At 40.4% G+C, this 10929-nt stretch overlaps 1 protein-coding gene across 1 annotated transcript in view; it reads left to right on the plus strand.

Annotated features, from left to right (window-relative positions):
- The window catches only part of CORIN (corin, serine peptidase), a 321033-nt gene extending 310214 nt beyond the window's left edge, over window positions 1-10819 (plus strand). The window contains exons 20-22 of the mRNA XM_023555029.2: window positions 2024-2295; window positions 4587-4720; window positions 10374-10819. Of these exons, the coding sequence (XP_023410797.2) occupies window positions 2024-2295; window positions 4587-4720; window positions 10374-10556 (589 nt within the window). The 3' untranslated portion in view covers window positions 10557-10819. The remainder of the gene's footprint in view (window positions 1-2023; window positions 2296-4586; window positions 4721-10373) is intronic.
- Window positions 10820-10929: the final 110 nt, after the last annotated feature.

Below are 10929 nucleotides of genomic sequence, written 5' to 3' on the forward strand. Positions count from 1 at the left end.
CATTGGGTTTTCTTGGCTGTAATTCTTAGGGGAGCAGATGGCTGGGTCTTTCTCCCACAGAGACACTGGGTGAGTTTGAACAGCCAATCTTTCAGTTAGCAACAAGACCACTTATCCATTGCTCCTTAAGGCCCTGTGAATATAGCAGTGAACAAGACCAGCAAAGTCCCTACCCTCACAGAACTTACATTTTGACCAGGACAAGTCGATGCATCAATACCAGATGAGTGCTATGAGAAGAAAATTAAAGGAGGGTCAATGGTAGACAGTGATATGGCTAGAGTGAGAGTTAGACATAGTTGTAAGGAAGGAATACTCTGAGTAGGCAATGTTTAAGCTGAGATCCAGAGGAAGAGAAGGAGTAGAAGAAGGAGCCATGTGAGAGCTGGGAGAACAAGCAAGGGAAGAGCTCCTGAGTTGAGGATGTACTTGGCATGTTCAAGGATAGAAAGACAATCCCTGAAATTGTAACAGATCAAATCATATAGAGCCTCGGAGGCAATAGTGAAGAATCTGGAATTTGTCTTAATAGTGACACAAATCCATTGGAGAGTTAAGAGCAGGAGATGGACTTGATCTAATTTTATTTTTAAAAAAGATCTCTATGATTGCTGTGAGAAATATGGGCTATAGGGGCTAAGAGTCAAAGAAGGCCACCATTTAAAAGGCCACTGCAGTGGTCCAAGTAGAGGAAAAGTGGCTTAGATTAAAATTGTAGTGGTGGATGAGGAGGAATGACAAGATTCAGGCTATGTTTGAAAGTAGGGTGGTGACGATTTGCTAATGCATTCAGTGCCTGTAAAGAAAAAGAAGATTCAATGGGGTAACTGGTAGGCAGGCTAAAGCTGGGACAAGCTTGTCGGGGAGGGGAAAGGGGAATCAAGCGTTCTCTTTGGAATCAGAAAACAAGAGTGTTTTAGAATCAGGCTACGTAGCCCTGTTGCCTGGATTTGGATCATGATTCCCCCAATTACTAGCTGTTTAAGTGCTGGCATAGTCTTAACTCTTTGTGCTTCACTTGCCTCATCTGTAAAATGTAGATTAAACATTTTCTACATCATAGGGTAGTTATAGGAATTAAAAAACTGTAAAATAAATTTAAAATGTTTAGAACATTCCCAGATACATGGTAAGCATTCAGTAAATTCTTGCTATTATCAAACTTCCAAGTGAGTATGTTGAATAGTCATTTGGATGTAATATTGTACAAATCTACAGCTTAGGGGAGAGGGTGGATCTGAAGAGATAGATAGCTTTGAGAGTCAGCATGGTATTGATGGTATTTAAAGCCACTGAACTGGATGAAATCATGAAGGGTTGTGTATGGAATGAGAAGAGAAAGTTGAGGGTACAGCCAAAGGGCACTTCAACATAGACCTTGAGGGCAGAGTAGGAGGAGCTGGCAAAGATGACTGAAAGGGAGTGGCCCATGCTATCAGAGGAAGATCTGGAGTGTAGGGGGGTTAGGAAGTCAAGTGAGGAAGGTGTTTTAAAGTGAGAATTGTTTAGAATATTGTTAGCAAGCATTTGTAAACAATGGAGCTTGAGACTGACCAGTGGGTTTGGTAACTTGGGGGTTGTAGATGACCTTTTTAAGTCCCTGTCTTGAGATTTTCAAAAGACTTCCTCAAAAACTTGACATTTCTCCCAGGCCTTTGTTCCTTCTTGGAAGGATCGCTCAGCCTTAATTTTTTGTTTTTCCCCTTGTCTTCTAGCTCTTCCCCAAGTCTTTTCATTCATTTTCTTTCCCCTTCAATCAAGCAGGTAACTACTCTGCCTGCCTTTAAAAATGAACAAGTTTTATTTTTGAGAATAGTCCCATTCAAGAAGTATGAGCTTTGCTTTCCACAATAACACTAATTTATTAATCATTCAAGCCAATATATAAATGCATCTGAAATGAATATATTCATAAATAAATAAATAAAACACTAAATAAGATAAAATACTAAAAGAAAATCATGTGAATTTAAAAAAATAAATGTGGGTGAAGCTGCCAATAACTCTTCAAATGTTATTTCAGGAGAGAAAGTGCTGTTGTTTGGAAAGTGGTGCTGGGCATAAACAATCTAGACCACCCATCGACGTTCATGCAGATGCGCCACGTGAAGACCATCATCCTGCACCCTCGCTATAGTCGAGCAGTGGTGGACTATGACATCAGCATAGTTGAGCTGAGCGAAGACATCAATGAGACAAGCTATGTCCGGCCGGTCTGCTTGCCCAGCGTGGAGCAGTCAGTAGAACCTGATACATACTGCTATATCACAGGCTGGGGGCACATGGGCAACAAAAGTAAGCCAGGATCCTCAAGAACCCTTGCCTTTCAGTTTGTAACTGAAAAATTCTGTGTTACTTCCTAGCCTTTGGTCATGGTTGCCATTTCCACTTATAAAAGTATAGCCATGAATGGGAAATACTTGGCATATGTGTCACTCTTCCCTCCCATGTAAATGGTAGTCACTATACTCTATCATGGCACTTATATCTGCCAAGCCCAGATGTAACCTCGAAAATCTTTCTCCATACCTCAGAGTCTTTCTCCAGGGGGTCACTACCAATACTTGGGAGTTGCCATGCAAAATGAGACCTATCAATCAGTCACCCCTGCTTTAGCCTGTCTTTATCTATGATGTGAGCTAACTGCAGTCGAAGTCCCTCGGAGCCTGTATTTAGTGACCAGGCAGTTCCTCTTCTGTAGTCAAGCTACTAGGTCACATTTCCAATTCTTTGGCATGATTTAGTCTTTCCTACTTCTGTAACACAATCTCTAAGTTTGCATTAAAAAAAAAAAAATTTTAGAAGGAAAATTGATTTGCCTCTTGCTTATTTAAATTGATTAAAATAGTTTGGCTCTCTAGATTATTTAAATGTTAGACATGTTTTATATATATATATATATGAGACTCATGGCGACCCCATGTGTTACAGAGTAGAACTGAGCTACATAGGGTTTTCTTGGCTGTAATCTTTATGGGAGCAGTTTGTCAGGCCTTTCTTCTGCAAAGCCACTGGGTGGGTTTGAACCGCCAACCTTTAAGTTAGCTGCCAATAGCAAACTGTTTGAACCACCCAGACTTCTATAAACATATAGGGATTGAAAATTTGTACTACACACTCCCAACATCCGTGTGGAGTCTCTCATTCTGCTTAACCTATTAAAAGTTTAAAGTGATTCAGTCAATGGAACATTTTCTGGAACGGCAAGCGCTGGCTATTATGACTACATCAAGTGTAATGCCGTGGCTTTGGAAAGGATGATGGGTATTTGCATCCTGTCCTTGACCTTAGAATCTGTCAATTTGTAAAGACCTTTTATTTTTTTCCTTCTCAAGATTTAGTCAGATAAGTTTTGAGCTAAGTTGAGTTTTTTTCCTGTAAGATTAATTAAGCATAGACAGGGAAAATCGATAGACAGAAGTTAGTTAATGATTTCTGAAGAGCTCATGTGTAAGAAGAGCTTTGAAGGCAATAGTCACCATTTCTGCACACCTTGTTTTTTAAAAGCCATGATCAGTACTGTAATATAAGCACAGGATATACTTTATATTGCCTCTATTTATATTCCTCTCACAATAGCCACATCAAACTCAGAGCCATGGGTCCACATATTGTCTATACCATATATACAGTATACAGTATAGCATGCAGAGCAATGGTCTGAATTCAGTCAGAAAGATCTGATTGACCTTGACTGCACCACCTGCTAACTGATATAACTTTCAGTTATCTCATCTGTACGATGGGAAAAATAATAGCCAACTGTCTAATGCATAGGATTATCGTAAAGAATAAAGGCAAAAATGTCCAGGAAATGCCAAGTGCAGGTGCCCTGCCTGCTGCAAGGACCCAAGAAATGTTAGTGTTCTTATTACCAGTGTTTTGACAGCTCTGAAACTTTCCCTGTCTGTATCATATTGATTTTTCAAAAAATGATTCTGCCTTCCACTAAGGTATCCTGTATAGACACTGCTTTACTGTCACTGTCTAAAAGGAGAGCAGCATGTGGGATTTTGTAGAATGGCTACACGGCAAAAGATTCATGTCGTCTTTCTTCAAGAAATCCCCTGTTTTGTAAGAAGTCTCAAGCAAAACGGAATTCACATATTTTCTCTACTGGCACCAAGAGATGATTTTGTCCGTTTTAACAGCTCTCTATCATATCCTCTAGGTTATAGGCTCTTGCATCAAATAATGTGTACCGTAGCACATGGAAAGACAGGTTTTCTTCACCAAGGATCAGGATCTACAGGCATTCTGTACGTAAAAGCAGGAGCAACATACTGAGCTGACGCTGAGTTGCCTGCCTCCTATCTGGAGCAGAGCTCTGGCTTCATCTTTTCCCCCTTATCTTTGTTGTAGCTGTTGTTTCTGTGCAGCACGTAACAAGAGGAGGAAAACACAAGTTACCAAACCAATCTGTGCCTCGATATTCTCATCAATAAAATGGAAGTATTCCATTGGATGATTGCTATGAATGGTTCTAATTGGAAAATTTTGAGATGATATTTAAGAAAACCAGTCACCTTTGAGTAGTTTTACCATCATCTATGTATATGTCTTTTCTTCTGCTTTTTTTAATCCAGTGCCTTTTAAGCTGCAAGAGGGAGAAGTTCGCATTATTTCTCTGGAACAGTGCCAGTCCTACTTTGACATGAAGACTATCACCAATCGGATGATATGTGCTGGCTATGAGTCTGGCACAGTGGATTCATGCATGGTAAGTCACTTTCTGGGGTAACCAAGGAGATTCAGTTCAGCAAAAGCTTCAGTGGGTCTACTGTTGTTGTTGTTACTTGCTGTACAGTTGCTTCTGACTCCTAGAGACCCTATAGGCCCCAGAGGGTTTCTAAGGAGGAGCTGGCAGATTCCAACAGCTGACCTTTTGGTTAGCAGCCCAGCTGTTAACCAGGGCTCTATTCAGTGGGTCTATATAACCTCATTATTAGCAATTCATGTGTTATCAAATATTTACTTGTTCGAAGTGTGTTTTCCTTCCCCCAGAACCCATGTGATCCTCCTAACCACTCCCATGACCTTCACTTGGGTTGCCTTCAGCTTCCCACTACTATGTGGAGAGCAGTGTCCTTGGTCAGCAACAGAAGGAAGAGCAATTATTCCAGTCCATCTCTCTTAACTACTTCAGTGGCTAAGACAAATGGCAGTAAGAAAGGCTTCAATCAGGCTGCCCCAGGGAGTGGAGGGACACCAGAGAATGTTATCAGTCATGAGCATGATGGTACTGAAGGCTAGTATGTGTGACAGGACTATCTGTATCTCAGGGGTGATCACACTATCACTGTCTGGGCCCTCACTTGATTGACAGCATGTCCTCCAATGTCACTAAACTCAGTTTATTGTTGCTCAGATTCTTGGTCACAACCATTCACAGAACATGTTCCCCTAGCAGTGCAGGGAAGTATTTTTATTTTTACTTAATAAACACTCATTGAATATTATACTGGACTTGTTCCAAGGAGGGCTGCTGTGAGTAGGAATTGACTTGGTGGCAAACGGTTTTTGGTTTACCACTAACCCAACACAATTAAATGACATTTTTGATGTTCAGTTTCAGAATGGGCAAATAAGGGGATTAGGAACAGTTCAGTGATTCCCTTGGATGGTTCCTTAGACTTCCCTTGGAGTTCACTGAGGGGCCACCCCCTTTTCTGCCTCATGTCCACAAGTTATCCAGCAGTGCCGGAAGGGTCCTTGCCTTCTATGCTAGAAGCCCAGATTTGATTTCCCAAGTCAAGGAAACTGTTTTAGAAGATGGCATGCAATACAGCCTGGGAGAGAGGATTTGAGGCCTGGAAGATCTGGGTTGGATCCCATCTCTGCCAGTGAGAACAGAGTGACCCGGGCGAAGTTATCTAACCTCTTGACACTTTTCTTATAAGAAGCTGGAGATAATTCTATCTAATTTTCAGGGATTTCATGAGGATTAAATGAGGAAGTGTATGTCAAAGCCTCTATCTTTCACATACCTGTGTGAAATGTCTGACACATACTTATATTATACTACTATATTATTAATAGAAAATATTAATAGTAATTATATTACTATTAACGTCTATCAGTTCAGTGTTCTGTGCTCCAGGTTCTCTTCAAAATGCTTTATATTGGCTTGTTTAACCCTCACAATCACCCCATGGGGTAGTATTCTACTGCTTCCCCTATTTTGCAGATCAAGACAATGAGCAATCAAAGAGGTTAAGTAACTTACCCCAGATCGCCCAGCATGAAGGTGGCTAAGTGAGCCCAAGCTTCAGGGCCCAAGTGCTCAGCCGGTATACTATCCTAAAAACCAAAACCAAACCCATTGCCGTCAAGTCGATTCTGACACATAGTAGCAATTATTAACGTGAATACATTCCTCCCTTTCCCTAACATCATTTGATGGTCTACTAAAAACTATTGCCTCTTGGCACAAGTTCAAGGTCATCTCTTGGTAATTACTAAAGGACGGAAAGGAAACTGATTCTTTGAAAGCAAATTGAAGACCAGATGCACTCACCAGCATGTTCATATCACGATGTCTAAAATAAAGTCCCTGGGTAGCACAAACAGATCACGTGCTCTGCTGCTAACTGAAAGTTTGGAGGTTCTGAAGAAAGGTCAGGTGATCTACCTCTGAAAAATCAGCCACTGAAAACCCTGTGGAGCACAGTTCTACTCTGAAATACGTGAGGTCGCCATGAGTTGGAATCAACTCCGCCACAACTGGCTTTGGTAATAGAAACTTGTTAGGTGCCATCAAGTCAGTTTTGACTCATAACAACCCTGTGTAAAATAGAATGAAACACTGACAGACGAGTGGTGGAATAGGAACTAGGGCCTGCCAACATCTATAAAAAAACAAACCAAAACCATTGCTGTCTAGTTGATCCTGACTCATAGTGACCCTATAGGACAGAGTAGAACTGCCCCATATAGTTTCCAAGGAGCACACCTGGTGGATTTGAACTGCCACTCTTTTGGTTAGCAGCTGTAGCACTTAACCACTACACCACCAGGGTTTCCCCAACTTCTATAGTAGTGGGAATTCAGCACTTGTGGGTATCTTAAGGGAGCCCTGGTGCCACAGTGGTTATAGCACTTGGCTAGTAACCAAAAGGTCAGAAGTTCAAACCCACCAGCCACTCTGAGGGAGAAAGATGTGGCATTCTGCTTCCGTAAAGACTGACAGCCCTGGAAACCCTGTGGTGCAGTCCTTCTCTGACTATTGGGTTGATATGAGTTGAAATTGACTTGATGGCAGTGGGCTTGGTTTTGAGTGGATATCTTAAATGCATACCAGCTGTTCTTTAACATAACCCCAGGTGGAAAACAAAACAAAACACGAAACAAAGCTATTTTTACTGGATCTAAGGCCGGATTGTACTTCAGAACTTCTATTACATCACATGCATCATTTTCCTTAACTGCATCAAAAGGACACATTGGAAACCACGTGTCCCTCTGTCGAGGTCTATAAATCATGGGGATCAATTTTAACACCAACCATAAACTTTGGCCTAAAGCCCAACATTACGAAAAGGAAAAAGGCCCCAAAGAGACAGAACCAGACAAATTGTGCCTTTAGCTGTATTCTGCCTTTCGTTTTCAATTGCTTCCTCTTCACTTCTTGTTTTCCACCTAATAACCTGCCTCACTAGCTCAAAATCTACACCTTAGGGTTGCAGTTTTCTGTTTTGTTTCTCTTCACCTGGAAGCAATTACTGATCCTTTGATACCATCCTTCTAGCTCTTAGATTTTACTTTTGTGTAAAGTTATTCTTGTTGTCCAAGCTGACTTTTAGCTCCTCCAGTACAAAAATAATTCCTTCTTCCTCTGTGTAGACCCCAGCACAGAACTTGGCAAAGAGTAGGTGATAAATAATTATTTGGCTAATTTTCTGATCTGGAAGTATAGACCAGCCGCTAAACTTGTTCCATCTTAATCATTTCCTGGCGTAATAAGTAGCTCAACTGAAATAACTGAGTGTCTTAGTTTTTCTTTTATTAAAGGGTAGATGAAAAAAAATTTTTTTGAGTGTGTGAAATATATCTGATAAAAATGTCTCCAGTAAATTGTTTTTTTAAAAAAAATAAATTCAATTAGCCTTATACGTAGAATAACTTACCAACTCCTTGAAAGGTCTATGCTTATATTTAGGCTTGTTGGTTTTGTGATGGTGTGCCGTCGAGCCATTCCAACTCACAGAGACCCAATAGGACAGAGTACAGCTGCCCCAATGCGGTTTCTTGGCTGTTATCTTTACAGGAGCAGATTGCCAGGTCTTCCCTCCCACTGACCTTTCGTTTAGCAGACAAGCACTTAACCATTGCTCCACCCAGGGCTCTTTATATTTAGGCTCAGTCCACTGGAAAGTTATAAATATAAAGAACATCATTTCTACAAAAGTATAGGGCACAATCTAGAATTCAATTTTGCCTTAAGAGCAATAACATTCATAGCATCTGTAAGAAGCAGGATAACCTAATAATTAGAGCTTCCAAGTCCTGGCGCCAGACTGCCTGAGTTCACATCCTCACTCTGCCAGTAAACAAGATACTTAACCTGTACTTCAGTTCCATTGTCTGTAAAATGGATATAATAATAATACTAAAACAACTCATAGGGTTGTGAGGATTAGTGAGTACATGGAAAATATTTAGAAGAGCATCTGTAAACATTTTTACAATTATTTTCCAACATGACCAAGTGGAAAAACCATATGCTTCCAAGTTTAAAATTATTGTGAGCCATGGAGGTTGTGGAAATTTCCACAATGGATTCACATATGTACTTTGTACTTTCTAGGGTTCGACCCCTCTCTTTTTAGACAGTACAGAATACACCTCCCTAACCTACTAAGATCTTTTCATGCATGTTGTTGTTGTTAGGTGCTGTGGAGTCAGTTCTGACTCATAGCAACGCTACAAAACAGAGTAGAACTGCCCCATAGGGTTTCCAAGGAGCAAATGGTGGATTTGAACTGCTGACCTTTTGGTTAGCAGATGAGCTGTTAATGACTATGCCACCAGGACTCCTTTTCAGGCATAACAAACAATAACCCATTGCCGTCGAGTCGATCGATTCTGACTCATAGTGACCCTATAGGACAGAGTAGAACTGCCTCATAGAGTTTCCAAGGAGCACCTGGTCGATTTGAACTGCCAACCTTTTGGTTATCAGCTGTAGCACTTAACCACTACACCACCAGGGTTTCCTTTCAGGCATAGTAAATATAGTATTTGTGACATCATAGTGTCTTGCTGTTGATTATATTTTGGGGAAAGAACTGAATAAAACTCAACTGCAATGCCTAAACTTAAATATCAAGAATGAAAATCTCAATATAAAATAAAATATAGGCTATAAATAAATAAATAAAACACCTTATTGTAAATAATTCTTAAGTGGTATTTCTATTCAAATAGACTAGCTGAAAAATCCAAAGAACTGTTAAGAAATATAGTGTTGCTCCTGTTAGCTGCCTCAAGTCAGTCCCCTACTCAGGGGTTCAAACCACTGACTTTTTGGTTAACATGACTCTATGCACGATGGAATAAAACACTGCCTGGTCCTGTGCCATCTCTATCATTGGTTATGAATCAGACTGTTGTGATCTATAGGTTTTTCACTGACTGATTTCTGGAAGTAGGTTTCCAGTCCTTTCTTCCTAGTCCTTCTTAGTCTAGAAGTTCTGCTGAAACCTGTTCAGCGTCATAGAAACTCAAGCCACCACTGACAGACAGGTGATGGCTGAGCTTGAGGCACACTGGCCAATAATCGAACCCGGATCTCCCACATGGAAGGTGAGAATTCTTCCACTGAAGCACCAGTGTCCCCAAGGCAGGTAGCAAGGGACCCTGAAGTGTGTCATACTTAACGCATTCATTCACATAGCAAAATATTGAAAACAGAGAGTTTATAATAAAGCATTTGTCTAATAATGTTTAGTGGGGAGAAAAATCTTTGAATGTTTTATTTTTGGTGATTTTATGTTTATAAGATGAATTGAACTTACAGAATGAGATCAAGTATTAGGTAACTAAATCTGATACATGCATTTTTTAAAAAATTTGACATATTTTGACAAATGCAGGAAATAACTGAAAAATGTCTTCTGATTTCATAGAAAGAATATAGTCCCTTCCCCAGATCACCACCATCCTTTTAAAGATCAGGGTGTAAAATGTTCATTTGAAAGTTCCATTTTTACTGTAAACATCACAGTCCCTCCACAGCCTGACAATGAATGCTTTGTTGAAATTTCCCAAGAAGTTGATTAAGTTGGGTTTGGCTTTATCATACCCTCAGAATACTATGGACACTCTTTGGGCTGTGAACACCAGTGACTAACGCCCATTGCTATTCATTACAGGGTGACAGCGGCGGGCCTCTTGTTTGTGAGCGGCCTGGAGGACAGTGGACCTTATTCGGTTTAACTTCATGGGGCTCTGTCTGCTTTTCCAAAGTCCTGGGGCCTGGAGTTTATAGCAATGTGTCATACTTCGTCAAATGGATTGAAAGACAAATATACATCCACACCTTCCTCCTAAACTAATTCCAAAGAGACTTTTGTCCAACTGTACTCAAAGAGAATGGCTTTCTTGACTGTGGAAAGCTTCATGCAGAGAGCTGGACAGGGTACTTTCCAGGGATGGGAATGCTTGAAAGTGCACTGCAAATTTTCATATTCTGGTCTAATTTTATTCAACTTTTTCTCACTTTATTTTTCTCTTATTTCAGGTTCAATGGCTTTCAAAAAAACAAAGCAAAGCAGATTTTTGTTCTTTGGCCAGGCCTAACCTTGACTGTAACATGGAACTATCAACTCTAGAGAGGTTTAAAATAATGTTGGCACTAGTATGACAGGTCATAGAAAGTTTCTGTATACCCTATCACAAAAAGAACATTGAGATCCAGGCTGACTTATC

Source organism: Loxodonta africana, chromosome 5, assembly GCF_030014295.1.
Source record: "Loxodonta africana isolate mLoxAfr1 chromosome 5, mLoxAfr1.hap2, whole genome shotgun sequence".
NCBI classification, from domain to species: domain Eukaryota; kingdom Metazoa; phylum Chordata; class Mammalia; order Proboscidea; family Elephantidae; genus Loxodonta; species Loxodonta africana.